This window comes from Eulemur rufifrons, chromosome 15 (genome assembly GCF_041146395.1).
Source record: "Eulemur rufifrons isolate Redbay chromosome 15, OSU_ERuf_1, whole genome shotgun sequence".
NCBI classification, from domain to species: Eukaryota; Metazoa; Chordata; class Mammalia; order Primates; family Lemuridae; genus Eulemur; species Eulemur rufifrons.
Genome location: NC_090997.1, coordinates 103245090 through 103264530, shown reverse-complemented (window position 1 = coordinate 103264530; position 19441 = coordinate 103245090). Strand labels below are relative to the sequence as shown.

Sequence of the window (19441 nt, the reverse complement as noted above, 5' to 3'; positions counted from 1 at the left end):
GAGAGTGGCAGCCAGCCAAGGAGACCAAGCAGAAACCTCAAGTAAATAGAAGAAAATCCAGAGATGTGTGGTGCTGAGGAAGCCAAGAAGGAGGTGTTTCCAGAAGAAGAAATGGCTGCTTGTGTTGAATGCTACTGAGAAGTTGAATCAGATGAGGTCAATAAAGTGTCCTTTGCCTATAGCGCCATGGCAGAGATCACGCGTGGCCATGAATAGCAGGTTGGAGGAAGGCTTGGAGACAGGAGCTGGAGTATTATGGGATAAAAATTGAACAGAAGAGGAGGATAATTCCTTCTAGAAGCTTTGCTATGAAGAGAAAAAGAAATGCAGCAATGTCAGGAGGGTTCTTTAAAGACCAAGGAGGCTAGAACTCGCGTGCTCGCTGGAAGGTTTCAGTAGATGGAGGACTTGGAGATTCAGGAGAGGGATGAGAGGCCTGAAGAAGGGAAGACTTTGGAAGGAGAGCAGGGCTTGCATCTGGCACAGATGGAGACCCTGACCCCTTCGGGAGGAAGGCCACTCCCCTTGCTGAAGGAGGAAGGTGCACCTGTGTTTGCAGCTGCAGTGGCAGGAAGAGAAGAGGTGACCTCTGATGGCTCCGTGCAGGAGGACATGTTTTGCACTGCCATGGCTTCTCCACATAGCAGAGTGCTTGACTCATAGAAGATGCTTAGGAAATATTTGCTGAATAAATGAATATATCTCTTCCCTCAGTGAAATATGAAGTAAATTGTCCAGGTGAAGGTATGAGGGAAGGGTGGTCCTACCTACATTGGTCTTAAAAACCAAAGCATTGGCGCAACTCCAAATAAAAGTAACAAATTTATTCTCTTCTGTCAAAATTTCCCTTAATTCTATCAATTATCATAGCTGTTACTAATACCTGTGCAGATATTCCTTACCCTCACTGTGTAAAAACTTCAGTCTCATATGCTTTTATAACAAGCCTTATTCCAACATTTTTCTCTCAACTTGTTTCTTCTTTTGGGAAGAAAAAAGAGAAAACACACCACTAGAGAAACATAATAAAATCATGAGGAAGTTGTAAACGCCCATTCGAAGTTTGTGATCAGTAATTTAGGAAAAAGCCATCACTGTGGCATTCTGTTCAGCAGCACTCAGCGACAGGGGCGCATGCCCACAGAAGGTGGACAGAACGTTTCCCAGGCCGGAGTTTTGGCCAGAGTAGTCAGATAAATAGGACCACGGAGATCTGTGTTTCCAGGCAGTGCTTTGGTGGTGGACAATGGAATTTGTGTCAGATCAGAAAGGAAGGTAACCTTGGAGAGGGTCGATGGCCTGAGAGAAAACGTCAGGTCAATTCATCAGAAGTCTTACAGAAGCTGAAGAATTTAAGCTATGTCCATACTCTAGGTAACTCTTTAGGCAGGAGATCTGGAAAGATAGGAGATGGTGGTTGGAAAAAGACTTATTTGGAATTGGGATTTCAGAGGTGGTGCAGTTTCTCAGGATGACAAGGCTTATAGAGGGATCATGAGAATAAGATGAAAGAAAGGTCACCAGGCTGAGAAGATAAGCCTGGAAGAACAGGTTGGTGGATGGCTCATTCATACAGGAATTGGAGTCCCCAGAATGATGACAAGACTAGTAGCACAGACGAAGCCTGAGCCAGAAGCTATGGTCTTCCAAGAATGAGGGGCTGCGTCCAGGAGATCGGGATAGCAGTGACAAGGAGAGGGTGTGCAGCCAGGTGACACAGGTCTCAAAAAAAGCAATGGGTTTTGCAAGGGACAAGGGGACCAAGGGTTTAGAAGCATCATTGAGGAGCCAGGAGACAGACAGCTCCACCCCTGGCCTCAATGTTTGTGTGCTCGAAACAAAAAGCAGCCATCATTTAAGCCGGCTGCAAGGGGTATGGACCAGTTCCAGTTAAGACAAGAGGACAGAGCAACACTTCAAAAAGCTGATTTTGCAGGAGAGTTTGTCTGTCATGGAGCAGGGATCCCAGGGGACACAAAGAAAGGGCTTAGGAGAGAAAGGAGGAATGAAAATTGACTCATCTTGGGGAATGTACAGACCCACATGGGACTGAGAGTTTGGGCGGTAAAATGGCAGGAAGCCCGAGTCTCTGCAGGAAACAGGGACGTGGGGCATGGGGATGATTCTGACGATCCATGGCAGGAAGTCGGTGACGGCCGGACCGCCCAGCTATTCTCAGCTCAGTGTGTCTCTCGGCACCAAGGCAGCTCACCTGGCCTTCCCTCCAAAGGCTTCCTCGGTGCTACAGCCATGCTCACTTCAAAGGTAGATAGCCACAGATATAAAGCCATCTGTACAATTCAGGAAATGATTTAAAACAAACTATTCGGGTCATCCCAGTTCTAATCAGGTCATTAAATGTTCGGTGGAACTAGCCCATTTTATTGCCCCACCCACAAAACGTCCACACAGATGACATGTCTCTTCCCTTCACGCTGGCCTCGGAATCACCTAGAAACCATCATGGTTGTTTCAGGACTAGATGAAGAACTTCTAGAGAATGAGCAGAAAAAGACCTGAAAATACCGACTTAGAGAACAGAGAAGGCCCGGGGAGACAGCGGATGGGGTGGTGCAGGAGAGGAGGGCCGCGGCTCCCTTCGAGAGCGTCAGGGGCAAACCCGAGTTATCTGCAGGGGCAGGCGCCTGGATTCACAAACTAACAGAGACATGCAGAGCTGTCTCTCTGGGACGAGCGCAAAGAGTAGACTAATGTGTGCCAGATGCCCTTGCTCTCTGCCGAGCGCCCTGTCAGGAGCGCGGAGAGTTAGGGGTCCTGTTTGCAAAGTCTCCAGAAGTCTCTGCGGTCACACTGGCTGTAGGAACTCATGTGAGGAAAACAGCTGCCATGGCATCTGCCCCATAGCCTTGCCCTGACTGTGGGGTGCTTCTGTGTGTCACAGCGTGGAGAGGGACAAGGAAGCCGATTGGTTTTGACCTCTTTTCCAGAAGATTTCACAACCACTAAGAGCTGAGCTACTTTTTGGCATCGTGTCATCTGAAACATCTAAAAAAGAAAAACACTTCAGACATTGCAATCCAGGATACAGTCTGTTGCTCCAATTATTTTTTAATTGTTTGTTTTATTGTTTAATTGTTTGATGTGCTTCCTCCTTGCATTTGATTTCAGCCATCTTAATGATTGTTTTTTCTAGGCAGGGAACAAAGTCCAACCCTTTCCCTAGCCAATTCGCTCCATCAGTAGCTGACAGATGTCCAGGGATGAAAAGAACATTATTAGCAACAGAGCAGAGAATAAAAATGGCAGTGTGGCAGGGACTACCTCTGAGACTGTCACTAACTCTCTCAGGCTAAAGACCTGAAAATGAAGAAAAAGAAAAGGAAGATTACTGACAACTTAAGGATTGCTTTTAAAAAAAAAAAATCTAATACATATAGAAAATACGGCATTCTCTGCATAGCAGGGAGAAATGATTTAATCTTAAGTTGGTTCTCCTCTATAAAGTTATTTTAGATTTTTTTAATCCAGATGAAGTTTTATAATAAACTATGTTTCATTTGTTCCCAAAAGATGACTGAGGAATAGTGTTTTTTTTAATAAAACAGAAAAAAGAAAAAAAGAGGCAGCTTGGTGTTGTGGAAAGGGTGGGGTTTAGACGCACAGCCTGAGTTCTACTGTGGGGTTATGGGTTTCCTGTCTGTGTGAAGTTCAGCGAAAGACTGCAGAGTCTTTGTGACTCTGTGGCCTCCTCCATTGCTTCTCGAGGTGGATGGAGAATTAACTGGGGAGGCAAAGTGTTGGCACAGATACCTGACACAGAGCAGGCATTCAGTGATCAGCAGCTCTGATCAGGACTTCTCTGCTCAGCAGGGAGTGGGAGAGGCGCCCCCCCATCCCACCCCCAGGAAGTTCCCCACATGTTTTTGGCTAAGACTTAATGGAAGCTAGAAATTACGGAGGAAAACAAAGGAGGCCCGAGAGCTGTCCCTGAGTGCCCCCAAAAGGACGCTCTGGAAAACACAACAGCAGCACGAAACCAACCTCCTCCCCTGCTCTGAGGATTTGAAAGGGGCCGTGCAGCTCCTGGATTGCTGGCAGGCGTGGAATCCTTTGACAGAACATTTGCCAGTTCTCCCCATCTTGAGTTTTACCTGGGATCCCTGTGCTTCACATTTCCTGCAGTTTTAAAATTTAGATTCTTTCTTGCTTTCTGTTCCTATGAAAGCATATCAAGTAAACATCAGGGTGAAGCAGCCCATCCCCTCCTGCAGAGGACAGGCCTTTTGAATGGTCTTCAGCGGCAGGGATATCAAGGCACGGTTCCTCCATAGCCAGACCCCTCAGGTGACCACTCGTGTTCCTTTAATGCACTTACCAGGCAGTCAGCAGCCAGCAAGAACGAGGATGTTCACTGGTCCGTCTTGGGGCTTGAACTTGTGACCTTCGCTTCATTATAGAGCAATTTTCTACCTAAACCCAAGTCTTCTAACTATCTACAGACCAACAAAATACGATACCTATTTCATTATACTCTCTCGTGACTCGTTATTTAGATTCTTAAAATATGAAACGTCTATGAATTTTATGATTTAAAATGAATATTTCCTGTTCTTAAGAGAATCCATGAGTGTACATATAAAGCTGAATAATTTACTCACCAAATAAATAAAATATAAAGCATATCAATGAGTCAAGATTCTACCTAGGTAGGGCATACTAACAAAATGTATTTTTGCTATAATCTGATGAAATACAGGAAAAAAGTATTTTTTATTGTTCTCCTTAGGTGCAGAGTTGTATGCTTTATTAATATTAACATTTACTTTCAAAAATTTTTGCAAATATTTTATAATCAACTCAATTATTTTAGTTATCTGGGCATTATCCACTTTATGAAAGCATATCTAGAAATTTGCAAATCAGATTTAATGATAGCTTAAAACTGTTAGTGTAGGTGGACAAGCATATCTACACAGACACACACACACACACACACACACACACAGATGCTCACTGTCCATTCCAACGACAAACCATGCTTGAGTGATATTTAGATAATTTACTGCTTTTGAGTTCACTTGGGAATGGATTCTATGTAAACCCAGCTCACGTTACAAAGTAATCACATTCCTCCAAGTTAGTTCTGCTTATAAAATGCTATTCAATATCAATAAGTAAGAAAGCCCTGGGAAATAATACAAGTAATATCAAGGGAAAAATGTTTGTTCCTTTTCACCAATTGGAGTCCATTTATTAATTACTTTACCAGTATTGCATGTGTTTTATACTGATATAAATATAAATATTCTGTTCTACTTGGTGATAATTTGTTACAATTCTCCATTAGTTCACTCTCAACTTTGTGCCAGTAAGTGGTTAAAAGGAATCTAAGGAAATGTGAGTCATATCTTGAAGGCAGATACATAAGGATCTTTGCTAATGACATATATAATTACATGTCCAAATTATTTCCTAAGAATATTAAGTCTTTTACAAATCTAGCATATTATTGGTTCCAAGTCAAATGTTTTTATTATAAATTTCACAATGTTAATTTAAAAAGTAATGCTTTCAGTAGGTATATTTCAGATGTTGTGTGTACTTTTTATGATTGACATTTTCTTTTCTTACACTTTTTAAATTTAATTGACACATAATTGTACATATTTATGGAGTATATAGTGATGTTATGATACATATAATGTATGGTGATCAGGTCTGGGTGAATTAGCACATCCATCACCTCAGACTTTCATTATTTCTCTGTGTTGGGAACATTGAACATCCTCCTATATTTGAAACTATAAAATATACTATTGTTAACTATAGTCATCCTACAGTGCCATAGAACACTGGAACTTATGCGTCAGAAGTTACTAGGTATATATGTTAAAATACTAGTCTTCCTTTAGAAAAGGAATTATATGCTTAAATGCTCTGGAGTGTATCATATATAGAATAAACACAATAAAGTCATTTTCTATAAATTCCTTAGCTAACAAACGAAAACAGGAACATAGTTTGACATATTCCATCAGTATTTGAGACCACTGTGAATGCAGTCAGCAAGAATTTGTAAAGTGTTATTGGACTTTGTCAATAGGTTAACTTCTTCTGAGGTAAAAGCTATTGTCATAACAGTAAAATTGCTTAACTAAATTAAATAGATTGGAGACCTGTTATCAAGTGAGAAAATAGTTACTTAAGAGCAACGTATTTAAAATAATTGTTTACATAGTTAAAACCATCCTGAATCACTGTTATTAATTCCCATTGCCATTGATAATTTTATTAGAATTATTTAATTAATTGCACTTAATGGAATTAAATTTCATTAATTTATTCTACAGTTATGTAGTGTGTACCACCTATTGTTGAGATCTTATGCCAGACTTAGGGCAGACATGTACAAAAACAGACAGAGGGTGAGAGCAAAAGGCCTGTAATAAGGTCTAAAGGGCCTGCAGCACTTTAAGTCCCATGAACTCACCGCATTTCATCAACCAAAGCTCCCTCTCAAGACACAGCCCCACACTGAGGAGAAATTGCTCAGAACAGAAAAGGGAAAAAGCAAAGTGAAAGTCCAGTTAAAACTGGGGCAGCAGAGCTGGGGATTGCGGAAAGTGAGCCCCGTAGTTTTGAGCACTGCCCAAAACACCAGAAGAGAAAAGTCTAGAGCCATTCAAAATCATTCTGTGGTTGCAAAAAATCAGGGGTGACTTGCTTGAGTTAGACATTATTTTGGCTCTTTTAATAAAGATATGTCACCAAAAAAAGTTATTCTGAATCCTACCTCTTTCTAACATTTCAGAACTTATTTTATGTAAAACTGAGCAACTGAACAAAGACCAAGGTAAAACGCTAACAGGAAAGAAACAAGGCGAAATCCTACACAAAGGTATTAAAAGGATAAAGAGAATGAGGAGCAGGAAAACATCTTTCCAGACAATGAAAGAATGCCAAGTCAGAGGAAAACTAAAATAACTATTTCAAAGTGAACTAAGTTATTAAGAAATTATACAAAAGTAAATAAATACAACAGATATTGTCTCAATAGAAATGAAAATGCATAGATTTTGTTTTCCAGAAAACAAATATAAGTAAAATATTAAAAGGGACTTGAGAGAAGTGATGGATTGAGAAGTTAGGTAAAGATCTAAAATATGCATACTAGAAATTACATAAGAAAAACATCAAAGCAAGAGAATGAAGCACATACTAAAAGTTAAATTCAGTACAACTTTCCTGACACAGAAAGAATGCTTGTGAAAATTGATCCAAAAATGACCAGCACCAAGATATTGCTAATAAAACCCCTGGATTCTAAAGAAAAGAAAAAAAAAATCCTTTGGGCATTTAGGCAAAAAGATCAATTGACTTATAAAGGAAAAAAGAAACAGATTGTCATCAGGCTTGTCCATAAAACTTTATAACAGAAGAATATGAAGTAAGATATTTAAGATACTCAGGGGGAAAAAATGTGAGCCCAGGATTTTCTATTCAGCCAAACTCATATTTCAGAATAAAAACCCTAAATAAACTGTCAATATGCAAGAACTCAGTGAATATTTTTCCCAGTAACTCCTCCTGAGGAATTTAACTAAAGAACAAGGTTCAAATAACCAAAGTTACTAGAAAGACATCGGAGCTCTCCAGGGGTTCCAGCATCTTTCAGAATAACAGCCAGAATGCTCATAGCGGCTGTCAGGGACCCGCATTCCAGATGCCCACGAGTTCTCTGGCCTCCTCCTACTCGCCCCTTGTTCACTCTGCCTCTGCCCCACTGGGACCTCAAACAATCCAGGCACAGAGGGGCCTCAGGACCTTTCTGGTGTCTGTCTGGAATGCTGGTTCCTTCGGGGAGCCACATGCCTGGCTCTTCTAATCTCCTTCAGATGTTTTCTTAAATGCACTTCTCGTAAGGCATTCTCTAATCACCACTTCAAAATCGGAACCTCATCTTCCCTGGAATCTCTCTCTTCCCTGTTTATTCTTCTCCTTCTCACTTGCCGCCATATGACATACTCGGTATTTATTGTCATAGTGTCGCGGGTGAGGGCAGAGATGTTTGCTTCGTTCACTGCCGTATCCTCAGCACCCACAGTAGTGCCTGGCACAGAGTAGGCTCTCGATAAAGGCTGCATAAATTAATTAATAATTGAGCAAATCCATTTGACTTGATCTGAGCTTAGAGGATAATATGATCAAAAAACGTGCAGAGAGAACACTCACTTGGGGCTGCAAGGAAGAAGAGCCTAGAAATGCTCCCGGGGAGTTCGGGTTTTGTCCTGCAGGCTGGGGAAGCCACTAAAGGACAGGGAGCAAGGCAGTGGCCCAAGAGATGAAGTCAGAGGCAAAGAGAATCATGCTGTGGGAGTCAGGATAATGACAAAAGGGAAAGGTCGTTGGTTACCATTCATCCTCTTCTCCTCCCAGCCCAACATGCTCACTGATGCCTCCTGGGTTGCCAACAATTATCATGAGGTAGAATATTGAGCCTATTTCCAAAGTGATTACAAAACCTTGTAGAATCCCAAATAGAAGCATGAAAATAAATTGCTTTATAAGATTGATAATGATATGTTATGTGTCCATCATTTAATATATAAATATGTTCCTTAAATGTTATATGAAATAAGATTGTTCAAATACTGTTGGTGGAAGCAGTATCATAAAATAGCAAACTTTGGAAAAATCTCTTTTCTAAAAACAAAAATGCAAAGAATGAACACCTCACGCATCCATCCATGTTGCCAGTTTGAATTTGGAAGACTTTTTCTACTTAAAGCACGCCTGGTCCTCCTCCATCATCCCCCTGCACGCACACACACACACACACACACACACACAGAATTTGTCACTGAAATTGGTTAGACAAGAAATCCCACAACACTGACTATTAACTTCTGGCTGAAACAGTGCATCTTAGTACATATGTGATCACTTTGAAAAGCACCTGTTGCCTTCTGCTCTTTGCAGTACAACCGGTACCAGCAGTACGGGGCTGAAGAGTGCGTGCTGCAGATGGGGGGCGTGCTGTGCCCCCGCGCCGGCTGCGGAGCGGGGCTGCTGCCTGCGCCAGGCCAGAGGAAAGTCACCTGCGCAAGGGCCAGCGGCCTGGGCTGTGGGGTGAGTACCGCCTGCACCCGTGAGTGGTGTTTGCTGGTGTATGTGTTTGCTTTTGCAAGTGTGCCGGGATTATATTTTTATTGTATTTTCATTTTCCCTTTGGACTCCGACGTCTTTGAATTGAGGTATAAGAAAATAGATTTTAAATTCTTATATGGGGCCCAGTTCCAAAAACTGTATATATTTATTCAAGGGGAGAGAGTAGTAGTAAGATTTTCTGCTTTGGTTGCTTATCAAAGTATTTACTCTAAGACCTTGTGAAGCAGAAGGCCAGACTTTTAAACTTTTCTTCCAGTGCTCAGTTAATTCAAAGAACAAAATGTATTCTCTCTTCTGAGTTGCCTTTAAGTAGACAGGAGTGAAGGAGAAAGAGAATTTCCCATCAGTGATGTCTCAGTGACATTGTTTGCCTAAGTATTTCAAGAAATAAAATGAAGATTAATATGGAAAACTTGAAATGTTATTATGTTATAAAAATCATTTTAAATAGAGATGAGCAAAACTGATGGTGCCTCTTAGGGAAGCAGAATAAGAAACATGGAAAGTGTTTGTTCTGAGAGGTCAAACCATGTGACCTAGACGGCTGCTGGAATGAATCTATGGCTGCAAGCTGGCGGGAAGGGAGGAAGGAGGCATAACTCAAACACAAAAAGGCTTACTAGATTATAGGTTAAAATGACAAATGGACAATAATCCTGATATTAAATTTCATGCAGGCTGGAAAAGGAAGAAAGCGTATGTGCTTATAAAAGGCTATTGAATTTTGATGGGAAGCATTTCTTTTAAAATTGCAACTTCATGAGGAGCTTTGTGCAGGAAGGTGCGAGGATAGCAGCGGCGTGTTGCCCAGGCCCGGTTTTCAGCCTGGTGCTGTAAATCACCTGCACGCAGGTTGGCATCTGTTCCTCTCGGTCGGCCTTCCTATCTGTCCTGGGGTGGAGATTGCAAATCCCTGGGGTGGGCGAAGGAGCAGAGCAAGTGGAGGTTGGAAAGTAATGAGATAGCACGATGCCTAAATGGAAGGAAATGCCGCAGGATTAATAATCGTGATTGTGTTGGAATGAAAACTCAAGTCATGTTTGCTATCCTTGGAAATTATGGAAATCACACCACACTCTCCAGTCTTAGTCGTCGCCATTTACTGTATAATCCGCCGGAATCGTGTGTAGCCTGAGCAGGCTGCCAAATGCCAGGGTCAGAATGCTAGCAAATGTTTTCTTTCAAAATGAGTCTTTGAGTAATTGTTTTTAGCTAATGTCTAAATTGTGTGCTTCTGCCTGCTAATTGTTGACTGTTGTTCCAGTCTCTAAAGCTGGATTTTAAGATTTTAGCTTTTGTTATGAGGTGGAGAATTTCTTTGGCCCATGTTCTGCATTCGGTTGTTCACCTTGCTTTAAGAAGGTTTCATGTAATTTTAAGTTTGGAATACCTTTACCTTCCCTTTTTTTTCTAACATAAGTAAATTATAAGTAAATAACATACATATTTAAGCTTCAAATCATGAGAAATTACTTTAGAAGTGAATCGAAATGCTTTGATATCTTTGGGTTAAGAAAGTGTGGGGGAAAAGTGTATCTAAAGGAGGATAGATACGTTCAGGATGTTTCTTTGTCCTTTGGCAATTCTAGGTCATGAGTTTTTGTTTTATTTTGATTTGTTCTGTTTTGTTGTTTTGGGGGGTGTGTTTGTTGTTTCGTGTATTCATTATCTATCGCTGCATAACAAATAACCCCAAATTTTAACAATTTAACATAATAAACATTTATCATCTCGCAGAATCCGAGGGTCAGGAATCACGTGTGAGTGGCGTAGCTGGGCAGTTCTGCCTCAGGGTCCCACGGGAGGTCGCAGCAAGCTGGGTCACAGTTACCTGAAGGCATAACCAAGGCTGTAAGATTCACTTCCAAAGTGGCTCCTTCACATGCCTGTCGGCAAAAAAAGACCTCAGTTCTTCACTGGCTACTGCTCTTCCGCACACGGCCCTCTGCATGGGCCATTTGTCCCCACAGTGGCAGCTAGCTTGCCCCAGAGCAAGTGACCCAAAAGAGAGAGCAAAGAGGAAGCCACAGTGCCTTGCAGGACTGATCCCCAAAGTCATGCACTGTCCCTCCCACTTTATCTTACCGATTCAAAGTGAGTTCTAGCCCCAGCTCACTCTTAAAGGGAAGGGCGGGGAATGTGGCTCCATCTTGAAAGAGCATCAGAGAATCTGTGGGCATATTTTAAACCACCACAGTTTGCAATTTGAAGAAATTGAAAAAGAGCTCTGAGAGAAATGATTTTCTAAAGGATACACTTTACTATTTCCTTTCCCTCCCTGTTGTCTTCTGTCCAGGTCTTCACGCTCTTTTGCAAGCGCACGTCAATTCCCACTGCTTTGGCTGCTCAGCAGAGATCAATAGACCTCATCTTTACCCTTTATTCAAATTCCAAACTTTCACAAAAGAATGTTAACCCACCTTAAGTGCTAAAGGAATCCCATAATGATTTAAAGGAGGTTGGATTCGATGTCTTAAGTTCAAATCTTGGCTCCACAAACTACTAGTGTGGCCTTTATTTTTCTCAATTTTAAGGTAGGGTGTATAAAAGTAATCATGTGTAAGGTTATTGTGAATAGGAAATGAGATAACGTAGAAATGTAAAAATGCAGCTCTAGATTTTCTAGCAGTCAACTTTCAGAGGAAAACCCTATCAGTTGGTCAATTAACAATGTCCTTGGAAGCTCATTTCCAGGGTTTACTTTTTTCCTTCTTTCTCTCACCTTTCTTCTAATGTGTGCTGTTTTGCTGTGGTTTGTACATCTTTGTAAGCTGCCAATCTTCTCTGGACTTGAAAATGGTAATGGAAAGCTGTTGTGTGAAGGAAATTGTGGTTAGATTATGTTACTTCTGAGGTAGAACATGGCCCGATACATAGAAGCCAGAAGATAATGAATCTCTTCTCACTCTTTGCTCTACACTGTGGACAAACAAGAACAAAATGGGTTGCCACAGGAAGTACTGAGTGCCTCATCCTATACAGTGTTCAAGAAAAAGTCATTGGTGGCAAAGCTACTAAAGAATTATAGAGTCTTGGATGTGGAAGATGCCCTAGACATCAACTCCAGTGGTTCTCAGGGTATGGGTCACAGGTTTATTGTAAGACACCTGTGACTCCACCTGTGCTTAATTTTTTTCTCAACTATTTGCAGATACAAAGAGCACAAGTCTTACTATGTGGGTGTGCAAGAGATGATTGCTGTTACAGAAAGGATCTCGTGTAAAAAGGTTGAAAACCAAATTTTCTGTCATTCTTGGGATTTAAAAATTAAATCTTAGGATACCTTGTGAGATGCGCATTGCCACCCACATTCAGAGCTGGACCCCTATGTCTTGGGCTGAAGGCTGTGATGATTCTAATCTTCTAGTCATTCCACCCACCACTGTGTGCCTGGATGGCCCTCCATACATCTGTGGTTGCTCTTGGATATGGTTTCTATCTCAAGAAACAGACTTCCATGTTTTGATTAACTTGGGCTTCTTTAAAATAGGTACTGCAGTTAGTATTTATAACCCTCTTGTTCATACATGTAGGAATGTCCACTGGAAAATCAGATTCCCTGACACTTTGCTTTACCATATCTCTAGCTTATCTGTCAGCTGAAGAGCAATGTCTATTAGCTAATAGGAAGGCAAGGATTTCCATTTAAATGATAATGTCAGTCCATCTAGGAAAGACCTGACAGACATGTGATGGATACAGCAATTTATTACCACTACAAAGAATTATTTGAAAGTACCACCTCCCAGGATTCAAGTTGAAGCATTCTGGTTTAAAGTCTTTCTTTTTCTGTCCTAAGTCTTTATACTCCTCTCCTCAGTAAATCATGTATTTGGAGTTCAACATTCATTCAATGAATGAATGAATGAATAGAATGGAATAAATGAGTGAGTTAATCTTAACAATGTAGGAGTAATGTGAATAAACTATCATTTTTATTTTCCAGTTTTAATCTCCATTTACCCGCATATTAGAGTTGCTTACCTTGCCTCAACAAAGACCTCTTCAAAAAATATTTAAGCACCTTTCTATACTTATACAGTACACAGTATTTTAATAGCACACATAGTAAGTACACAATTCAGAACACCAAAATTATACTATGTTTGGAGATCCACAAAAAGTTGATTAGGAACCTGAAAGTACTGCAAGCTTTACAGAGTTTATATTCCCTATCAAAGGTTACACACATGGCCAAGTAAAGAGTCTTGCACATGATGGTATATAAAATGTCTTATTCTTGGGAGCACTGAGATTTTAGTTTTGACTCAGCACAGAATATTTTTCAATTGCTAGAACTCAACAAAGAATATATTTGGGAATCAAATACCAGTCTGACCTCACTCTGCTAACCCTGGATCATATTTTCACTACTGCTCATAAAAATATTAATTGATTTCCTGAGGAATTCATGTTATGCAGTATTCTTTTTTCTGGCCTTCTTGCTATTCATCAGAACCATCTCACAAACTTTTACGACTCCGATGCAAAATGTTGACATGTTTAACACTGGAAAACAGCCACAAAATATGGAACACATTATACTCACTCACCTGCGAATGCAGAAAGCAATGGCAGTCAAACCTTGTAAGTTATCTGTAAATAAAACTTCTTTATCATATTTGATGTTGTCTTGAGATATTATACATCTAGGAGAGGATTTCTTAAAATAATGGAGATAATTTCTTAAAATAATGCTTGAAGTTGGATGAAGAGTTTTCTTTGTTTTAAATTAGAAATCCAAAGACAAAATTTAGTAACAACTGCAAAAAAAAATACACATTTAAATGAAAACAGGAGATCTTTTAAAATCATATTACTGACTTTAACGTATGTTAAAGAAATAAGACTGAATTTCTTAAGGCATCTAACAGTCACTCCCCCTTTTAAGGAATATCATACTGTGTGTCTCTGAAGCAGATTTATCTGGGAACTATGAGGCATTGGCCTTGGGCTCCGTACCTGTACGGCCCCTCCCAAGTCCTCTTAACCAAGTTCATCTTCTTGCATTGTTTTCCTTAAAAAGAGTTTCAAAAATTGCATAGAGTAAATTTGTAAAGCCTCCACCAAACGTGGATCTAGACCTGAACAAATATGGATTATGACCTATTTGTGCAAAGAAACATGTACATTTTTGTTGAAAATAGTGATTTTGAACTAATAATAATAGCATCAATATAGTGTTGAAGATTTTAATGAAATGAAAGTATAAGCCTCATTTTCAGCCTCTATGTAGGAGAGGAGTTGGTAAAGACAAATGGTGATGAAATCTAGCTTTTTACTCAGAGATCTAACTAATGATAGAGTTAAAAACGTGAATTAGCAAATAAATATGGAGCCCTTTTGTTCCCATATGTGGAGCACAGAAATAGAAAACAAACTGATGATCAATATTTAATAATAAAAGAAAAAAAGAGAATGTTACTGTTCTGATTCTTTTAGGTTATTTTAATTTATTTTTATAAAAATATGTAATTAATTACATTATGCTGAAATATTTTGTAAACTATATTTGGTTCTCCCTCTCTCTTTTTTTTTAAATACTAGAGATTAAAATCTAGACTCCAAATGTACATGGTTTACATCATGATGTTTTCGAGGAAACACCAAAAATGACAGGCATTTCTCATGACAATTAATTGTGGGTTTCTGCAGGTTGAGCTCCAGGCTGTCCCCATACCTTGCTTGACTCCAGTATGTAGAGATGGACACATATCTTTTGGCATGTTACTTTTTGATATACAAGATGTTCTTCATCAAAAAGCATTTAAAAAAGAATGCTAATGTTATGAAATGTCAAAAATATGCATACCATGTTTATTTGACATGTGTCCAGAAATCTAATTTAAACTCTAAGATTGGCTCATTTACAGATTGGAAATAAGTCTCGCTAGACTTTCTGCCTCTGAGACAGCTTGAAGTGCAAAGATAGAAAGCTTTGGAGAGTATTTATTTTAATTAAAGAAGCTGTTTGCAAATGTACAAACAAGTTCCGCATTCCATTCCTCTAGAGAGCATTTATCAATTGGCAAATGTTCCTAGAGAGTGTTCTGTGGTTTAAAGTACAATTGATCCCTGATGAACAATGTGGGGGCTGGGGTGCCAACCCCCTGCACAGTTGAAAATCCACGTATAACTTTCAACTCCCTGAAATTTCACTACTAATTGCTTACTGTTCACTGGAAGCTTTACTGATATCATAAACAGTCGATTAACACATATTTTTATGTTACGGGTACTCTATACTGTACTCTTACAATATAGTAAGCTAGAGAAAAGAAAATGTTATTAAGAAAATCACAGGCCAAGCGTGGTATCTCACACCTGTAATCCTAGCACTTTGGGAGGCCGAGGCAGGAGGATCACTTGAGCTCAGGAGTTTGAGACCAGTCTGGGCAAGAGTGAGACCTGGTTTCTATTAAGAAAATAAAAATTAAATTAAAATTAAAATAAAAAAAAGAAAATCACAAGGAAGAGAAAATATATTTACTATTCATTAAGTGGAAGTGGATCATCATAAAGGTCTTCATCCTCATTGTCTTCACATTGAGTGGGCTGAGGAAGAGCAGGAAGAGGAGGGTTTGGTGTTGCTGTCTTAGGGCTGTCAGAGGTGGAAGAAAATCCACATGTAAGTGGAGACGAGCAGTTCAAACCCGTGTTCTTCAAGGGTCAACTGTATATACCTTTTAATCCAACACCGACCACTGACAGTTCTGCTTGTCTTTAGCCAGTTTTTGTTGAAATAAAGGGAAGTACAAAATAATTACACTTTTTCAAAATTGTAAGATCCATCTCTTTGAATAATGTGTTAGGAAATCAATGTTGTGGCAAATTGATTGGAAAACCCTTCTTTTAGCTTTACAAGCTACAGAGAGCTCAGAACAGTCCAGGAAACAGACTTCTGAAGACAGCATTGTTTCTATGCATTTAATTTGACCCTGCTCTGACCTCTGTCTAGAGCTGTGCTGTCTAACATGGCAGCCTCTAGCCACATGTGGCTATTTAAATTTAAATTAAATTAAATTAAAAATTCATTTACTTAGTCATAGTAGCCACATTCTGAGTGCTCAGTGGCCACATGCAGCAAGTAGCTACTGTTTTAGACAATGCACATATATCCCATTTTCAGCGTTGCAGAGAATGCTATTGGACAGGGCTGGTCTGCAGAAAGACTAGGACATCCATCCAAGGAGTAGCATTTGCATACTCAAAGTTTCTTGTGTCTCGCACACAAGCACTTTGACCTCTTCAATTGTAATTAAGGGGAAAAAAATCTTTCTAGAAATAAATCAATTTCTGGAGTACAAAAATATAGAGCAGTTTTTTCCAAAGCAAAGATCATGCAACACAGGTTGCCAGGGATGTTATCAGGAGCAGGGATGGAGTGGAGGGGGCAGAGAGATGGGGCAGACATCCATGATCAAAGTGCTGGAGGTACCAGTTAAACTAGATTAAACTGGTTTCTTTCCTATAAGACTTAAAGCTTTCAATATGCAAACATGCATTTTGCTTGAACAAGTGGAATACCACAGGCAGCGTTTCCTAAATTGTACAGCAATAACTACCTGGCGTGTGGTACATTTTGTAAGAAAGGTGTTTCAAGAAACAACTTGGGAATCAGATCATTTGCTTTATTTTTTCAATACGTAGTGCTAAGTAACACATTGCTGGTCACAATGAGCTAGTGAAATCTAAAATCAGAACCATTAGGCTCACAATGTTTTCCTTTTTGTAGAGCACTAATAAAAGTATGATTTTTTAAATTGTATGCCATGTTCGTCTCAAGTGTGGTTTTGAGACTGCAGTACATTTTATAGTAAAATCTTTTTATTTCTAAAACTGCTATTGATATATATTTTTATGGGTTGAAGATCAATTAGAGAAAATAGAATGGAATTTTATGATTGTGTGTGGTTATAACTCATTTTGCAATGGTCCTGATTAAGCAAGTATAAGATTTTAAAATTTCATAGAATAAGTTATATTATGGTAAATAAAATATTTTCACAGGGTGAGTGTCAATATCTGTGAATCTCATAAAATGTTAAATGCATAGGACACTATGATAATAGCAAAGGAATCATGATGTTTAGATTTTTGCTTTTTCTTCTTATGCTTGAAGAACGACCAGCGCGATGGTGATGTCGTGCTTGGGCCCAGCCCACTAGAACTGCCTGGTGGGGCCAGTTTGAATCTCCTCATGTCTGGCATTCTGAGTGGTGACCCTGTCTTCCTCTTTCCAGAACTATTTTGCAGTAGACAAAAATTTGGAAACAATCAAATTTTCAAAAACATTGTAGTAAATATGTTTTTGACATATCTTTGCAATGGAATACAATACCTTGTTACAAAGCGTGAGATCAGTCTGGGACCTGGTATGGAGCAATTGTTAATGCATAGAATTAAGTGAAGAGCACAGAAAAAGATCAAAAGATCAATGCTTGTAAATGTATAAAACCTTTTCTGGAAAGAATTAAAGAAACCCTATTAACAGTTGTTGCCTTCGGGTAGAGGAAGTGAGGATGTGAAGAAGGAAGCTTTCATTTTTCAGTTTATAACTTTCTGTTATGTTTGAATTCTCTAAACATATGTAGCTAGATTACTGTTCGTTTTTCATAACATAAGGGATTATCTGAGTTCATGTGCTCCTTTTTTTCCTTAATTAAACTTCTGGTATAAGGGACTTAGTAATGTCACTTGTTAAAAATGAAAGCAGTGTGACCAGTAATTCAATTAGACAGAGTTTTATACCATTTCAGACCTAGTGTTTCTCTGGGGTTAGACTCAGGAGAAGTAAACATGCTTCCCTGGTAGAGGTCGAGGGCACAAACACCACCTCCGTAAAGCCTGGCCACTGTCCCCGGGAGCTGGGCCTGCAGGTGGTCCAGCCGGGCATTCTTTCCAGCTTGTACTTTGCACAGAACATGCTCTCCTGTCACACTGATTTAGTTGAATAACATATTTTTTTTTTTAATGGGAATGAAGTCTGCTGGGAAATTTAATTTATGTTCTCAAAATAAGTTCTATGAAACATATCACCAAATGCATTGAGCAGCCAGTGCCAATGGTGAATTTCATTTTTTTGTGTAGTTTTTAAATAATTTAAGTACTTCCTGAATTAAGGTAAAATATATCCCAGTGCTAATTTACACATATATATGTATTCTAGCCTGTTGTTTTTTGCTTACCCCTTAAGAGTAAGGGTGAGGATTGTCTAGCACAGCGCCCAGAACATAGCATAGTAGCCTAGTGGAATGTCAAAGCAGCAGCACACCTTTACTCTGCACTCAAACACAAACACGAACGCCAAAGCCAGTCCTCACTAACTGCTGTCATACCTATTTCCAGTGAAACGTAGACAGAGCTTGATGGGGCTCAAACAGAATAAGCACTCGGGATTAGAGTAACCTGCGTTTCTCATGCTTGTCAAATATTCCTTGGGAAAGGCTAACTCTATAAAGTATTAGATCAGTTCTCTGTAAGCTCCTGGGAGGGAACAGGGCTTTTCCCAGGTAAAGTCCAGCTGCTCCCATTGGCAGTGGTCTACACAGGTCTCTAAGAGATCCAGAAATTGTGTGTCCAGGGTCCCAAGAAATTCAGCCTGCTTTCCTCCTTCTCTGCGTGGCATTTAACTGAGCCCAAGGGTTCTGCCAGCTGAGGTCCTCAAAGACTCACTTTTGCTTCTTCAGCACTGAAAATGAATGAGATCTAAGAGTGGAAATTTGAAGGACCCCTAGGCAAATCTGATCTGGCCTGGCCTGATTTTGAGTCCTACCTCCCCTAAGACCTGGAAGCCCTCAGGAGGTACACCTGGCAGAACAACCTGAGCCCACTACACAGGCCTTTGTCTCACCTGTCCATTTAAAGCTTTATGTTGTGGATAGAAACTAAGAAGCAGATTTTTTTTATGTCCATTTTATTTAAGGATTTCTTTCCAGGAGAAGAAAAAAAAAAAAATCAAGTTAGACCACAAGGCCATTCTTGAACTAGGGTCAGATGAAGTATAAAAATAAACAGGATCCTTTCAGAGGGAGAGAACTCTTGCTGATGCACTCTAAGAAGCAGTTTGTCAAGTGTATTGCTGCACTTCCAAAAAGAAAGCAATTTTCTTCCTCCTTTCTGTAGCAGCAGGCCCAGAATGCCTGTTTCTTTCCCAATCCATGCCACCCGTTACTCTCTGTTAGAAAGAAATAATATTGTTCCCGACATACATTCTTCTTCACAAAGCCATGTTGGTTACAGACCAGAGTTCAATGACAGTCTAGGAATTTGATGCCAAGTGATGTTTTCCAGTTCCTCTCAAGGTATTAGT

General features: G+C 39.7%; 1 protein-coding gene across 1 annotated transcript in view; it reads left to right on the top strand.

Moving 5' to 3' along the window:
• The window catches only part of PRKN (parkin RBR E3 ubiquitin protein ligase), a 1165698-nt gene that overhangs the window by 992516 nt on the left and 153741 nt on the right, over positions 1-19441 (top strand). Inside the window, exon 9 of the mRNA XM_069487460.1 lies at positions 8941-9090. Within this exon, the coding sequence (XP_069343561.1) occupies positions 8941-9090 (150 nt within the window). The remainder of the gene's footprint in view (positions 1-8940; positions 9091-19441) is intronic.